Source organism: Solanum stenotomum, chromosome 1 (assembly GCF_019186545.1).
Source record: "Solanum stenotomum isolate F172 chromosome 1, ASM1918654v1, whole genome shotgun sequence".
NCBI lineage: Eukaryota > Viridiplantae > Streptophyta > Magnoliopsida > Solanales > Solanaceae > Solanum > Solanum stenotomum.
The window spans coordinates 31320988-31325145 of NC_064282.1; the positions used below are offsets into that span (position 1 = coordinate 31320988).

Genomic DNA, 4158 nt, shown 5'->3' on the forward strand with positions numbered 1-4158 from the left:
AGTCTTAGTAGAGTCTCGAGGATCGGTACGGAGACGTCTGTACTTATCTTCGAGAGGCTATGAAGATTGTTAGGAAAGACTTCTTTTATTTCATTCTGTTCTTATCGTACGAGGTTATTATCGTGGGTGTTGAGTATCGCGTGATGTTTTTGGCAGATGCCGAGGACTAGAGCTACCGGAGTTAAGGGGAGGCAGCCCCCGAGGTCAGAGTTGAGGCCCCAGCTAGTGGTAGAGGTCGGGCTAGAGGCCGAGGACGTGGTCGAGGCCGTGCCAGAGGAGCGGCACCTGCCCGAGGCCGAGGTAGAGAGCCTTCACCTGAGCCACAGATTAGAGTAGCTGCAGAGCAGGCTCCTGCGGGCCATGCACCCCCATTTTTATGATGACAGACTCGACAGGATGTTGGGGTTATTAGAGCGTCTTGCTCAGGGTGCAGCAGGTATACTAGCGGGATTACAAGCTGGGGTAGGGGCACAGGCCCCTGGTTATCAGCATCAGATTCTAGTGGTTCCAGAGCCAGTGGTTCAGCCACCACAGGTTCCAGCACCGGTTGTAGGTGTACCGGCGGCCCTTGAGGTGGCCTTGGCAGATGATGACCAGGTCTGCTATGAGCGGTTTCAGAAAATGAAACCACCTCAGTTTCATGGTGCTAAGACTGATGATGCTCACGAGTTTTTGACCTTGAGTCGAAAGATGTTGGCGGCGGTACGCATGTTAGATGAGAGGGGCGTCCGATTTGTGTCCCTTAAGTTACGCGGTGTCTCTAGGGAATGGCTGAGGACCTTCATGAGTTCGAGACCAGCGGGATCTCCTCCCATGGAGTGGAGTGAGTTTGCTAGTGCCTTCAAGGGTCGTTTCATCCCTTGGAGTGTACAGGAGGAGAGTCGTATGAGGTTTGAGAGTTTGGTGCAGGGTAGCATGTCAGTCGCAGATTATGAGGCTTGGTTTTGTCGGTTGTCGAGACATGCCTCTGCTTTGATTTCAGGTGAGCCTGAGCGGATTCGCAGATTTGTCAGGGGTTTGACTCCCACTATCCGTAGTTATGTGTTTAGATCATCTCGAGAGGGTGCTTCCTTCCAGACTATAGTGGGTGCAGCCAGAGAGGCTGAGTTGCTTGAGCGGGATGATTTTGGTGGGCCCAAGAGGGTCCGTACAGGTGGTCAGTATTCGGGTACCTCGTCAGGAGGTAGGGGCCCACACAGGGGAGGCGGGTCCTTCCTGCGTCAGAGGCCAATACATGCTTCATTACCAGCTATCGAGGGTGGGCCAGCAGCTCGGGGTCCTCCAGGTTCGGGTCGAGGTGGTTATAGTATTACTTCGGGTTCTTCACAGTCAGGATCCACACCGAGGTCTTGTTATGGTTGCGGTGATCCAGGCCACTTGATTCATCAGTGTCCACATCAGACTCAGTCTGGACCACACTGTACTGTCTCCGCGGTCCCAGAGAGAGATTCAGCACCTCCGGCTAGAGGTCGGGGTCGGGGACCGGCATCTGGTAGAGGCGGACGAGCTTCGGGTAGAGGTGCTAGTGGCGCCTCAGGTTCACAGAGTGGGAGCAGAGGTGCCCAATGTTATGCTTTTCCTGGGAGGCTCGAGGCTGAGGCTTCTGATGCAGTTATCACAGGTATCGTCTCAGTTTGTCATCGGCCTGCTTCCGTGTTATTTGATCCTGGTTCTACATTCTCATATGTGTCTACATATTTTGCTTTCGGCCTTGAGTTGACTTGTGATCGTATGTATGTGCCTATTAGAGTCTCTACACCCGTAGGTGAACCCTTAGTGGTGAATCGAGTATATCAATCTTGTCTTGTTGTCTTATCGGGGTATGAGACTTGGGTGGATATGATTTTTCTTGATATGTTAGACTTTGATGTCATATTGGGTATGGACTGGCTTTCCCCCTATCATGCGCTTCTTGATTGTTATGCTAAGACTGTCACCTTAGCTATTCCGGGTATTCCTAGAGTGGAGTGGAGAGGGACTAGTGGTTCGTATCCCAACAGGGTCATATCTCATATTCGGGCTCGGAGGATGATTGACCGGGGTTGTTTATCTTATTTGGCCTTTATTCGGGATGTTGGAGCTGAGTCACCGGCCATGGAGTCTATTCCGGTGGTTCAGGAGTTCCCTGATGTGTTTCCCGAGGATCTACCTGGTGTTCCTCCTGTTCGTGATATTGACTTCTCTATTGACTTGGAGCCGGGCACCAAGCCCATATCTATTCCACCTTATCGTATGGCTCCAGCTGAGTTGAAAGAGTTGAAGGATCAGATTCAGGACTTATTGAGTAAAGGTTTCATACGCCCTAGTGTGTCGCCTTGGGGTGCACCGGTCTTATTTGTGAAGAAGAAAGATGGGTCGATGAGGATGTGTATTAACTATAGACAGTTGAACAAGGTAACGGTGAAGAACAAGTATCCCCTTTCCCGTATTGATGACTTGTTTGATCAGCTTCAGGGGGCAGCCTTGTTCTCTAAGATCGACTTGAGATCTGGGTATCATCAGTTGAGGATTAAGCCTTCAGATGTGGCGAAGACAGCTTTTCGCACATGATATGGTCATTATGAGTTTTTGGTGATGTCATTTGGGCTCACCAATGCCCCTGTGACGTTCATGGAGTTGATGAATGGAGTGTTTCGCCCATACTTGGATTCCTTCGTGATTGTGTTTATTGATGACATCTTGGTATATTCCAAGACCGAGGCGGATCATGTTTGTCATTTGAGGGTCGTGCTACAGAAGTTAAGAGATAAGAAGTTGTATGCCAAATTGTCTAAGTGTGAGTTTTGGATTGAGTTAGTGGCTTTCCTAGGGCACGTGGTGTCTAAGGATGGAGTTAGGGTTGATCCGGCCAAGATTGAGGCGGTTCAGGGTTGGACTAGACCTACATCACCTACCGAGATTCGGAGTTTTGTTGGCTTGGCGGGTTACTATCGGCGTTTTGTTCAGGGATTCTCTACTATAGTTGCGCCGTTGACCAGATTGACTTAGCAGACGGTTCCTTTTCATTGGTCACCCGAGTGTGAGGCGAGCTTCCAAAGGCTCAAATCCCTATTGACTTCAACACCTGTCTTGACTTTGCCAGAGGAGGGTGTTGGATTTACTATTTATTGTGACGCTTCGGGTGTTGGACTTGGAGGTGTTTTGATGCAGAAGGGTAAGGTTGTAGCCTATGCCTCTAGACAGCTGAAGGCACACGAGAGGAATTACCCCACTCATGATTTGGAGTTGGCGGCTGTGGTATTTGTGCTTAAGCTGTGGAGACATTACCTATATGGTGTTCATTGCGAGGTATTTACTAATCATAGGAGCCTACAGTACATATTCACTCAGCGGGATCTGAACTTGAGACAGCGTAGGTGGCTTGAGTTGCTCAAGGACTACGACATGACCATTTTGTATCACCCCGGGAAGGCCAATGTGGTGGCCGATGCCTTGAGTAGGAAGACTCCTAGTATGGGGAGTTTTGCCGCGATTAGTGTTGAGAGGCGGCCTTTGGTTCGGGATGTTCAAAGGTTATTTGACAGCATGGTGAGATTTCGAGTTTCTGAGAAGAGTGGAGGTGTGTTTGCCTTCATTGAGGCTCGTTCATCTTTGATGCAGCAGATTAGAGAGCATCAGTATGAGGATGCGAAGTTATGTCTCATCCGGGACAAGGTGATGAGTGGTGAAGCCAAGAAGGCTAAGATTGACTCCGAGGGTGTATTGAGGATTGAGGGCCGGATATGTGTGCCCAAGGTTGGTGATTTGATCAGATTGATTCTTGAGAAGGCTCATTATTCTAGGTATTCTATTCATCCCGGAGCGGCGAAGATGTATCATGATCTTAGTCAGCACTATTGGTGGTGTGGGATGAAGAGGGAAATTGCAGAGTTTGTGGCTAGGTGGTTGACATGTCAGCAGGTCAAGTGTGAGCACCAGAAGCCTGGTGGTGTGACTCAGAGGATGCCCATTCCTACTTGGAAGTGGGAGAGGATTGCTATGGACTTCGTAGTTGGATTGCCTACCACCGTGGGTGGTTATGATTCTATATGGGTGGTCGTCGACAGACTGACCAAGTCTGCTCATTTCATCCCGGTCCGAGTGAGGTATACAGCGGAAAAGTTGGCTCAGATTTATATTAGTCAGATTGTGCGGTTACACGGAGTGCCGGTGTCCATT

At 49.8% G+C, this 4158-nt stretch overlaps 1 protein-coding gene across 1 annotated transcript; it reads left to right on the forward strand.

Annotated features, from left to right (window-relative positions):
* The first annotated feature begins 396 nt into the window (after window positions 1-396).
* LOC125873772 (uncharacterized) lies at window positions 397-2550 on the forward strand. Its single transcript, XM_049554649.1, has 3 exons — window positions 397-1729; window positions 1943-2328; window positions 2449-2550. The coding sequence occupies exons 1-3, from the start codon at window positions 397-399 to the stop codon at window positions 2548-2550; spliced, it is 1821 nt and encodes a 606-aa protein (XP_049410606.1).
* Window positions 2551-4158: the final 1608 nt, after the last annotated feature.

What these genes read in the sequence shown, in the direction of transcription:
- LOC125873772 (XM_049554649.1), top strand. Translation starts at nt 397, where the DNA reads ATGTTGGGGTTATTAGAGCGTCTTGCTCAGGGTGCAGCAGGTATACTA. An exon ending in CCTTGAGTTGACTTGTGATC is followed by an intron (nt 1,730 to 1,942) that starts GTATGTATGTGC and finishes CTGTCACCTTAG; the next exon opens with CTATTCCGGGTATTCCTAGA. An exon ending in TGTCGCCTTGGGGTGCACCG is followed by an intron (nt 2,329 to 2,448) that starts GTCTTATTTGTG and finishes TTGTTTGATCAG; the next exon opens with CTTCAGGGGGCAGCCTTGTT.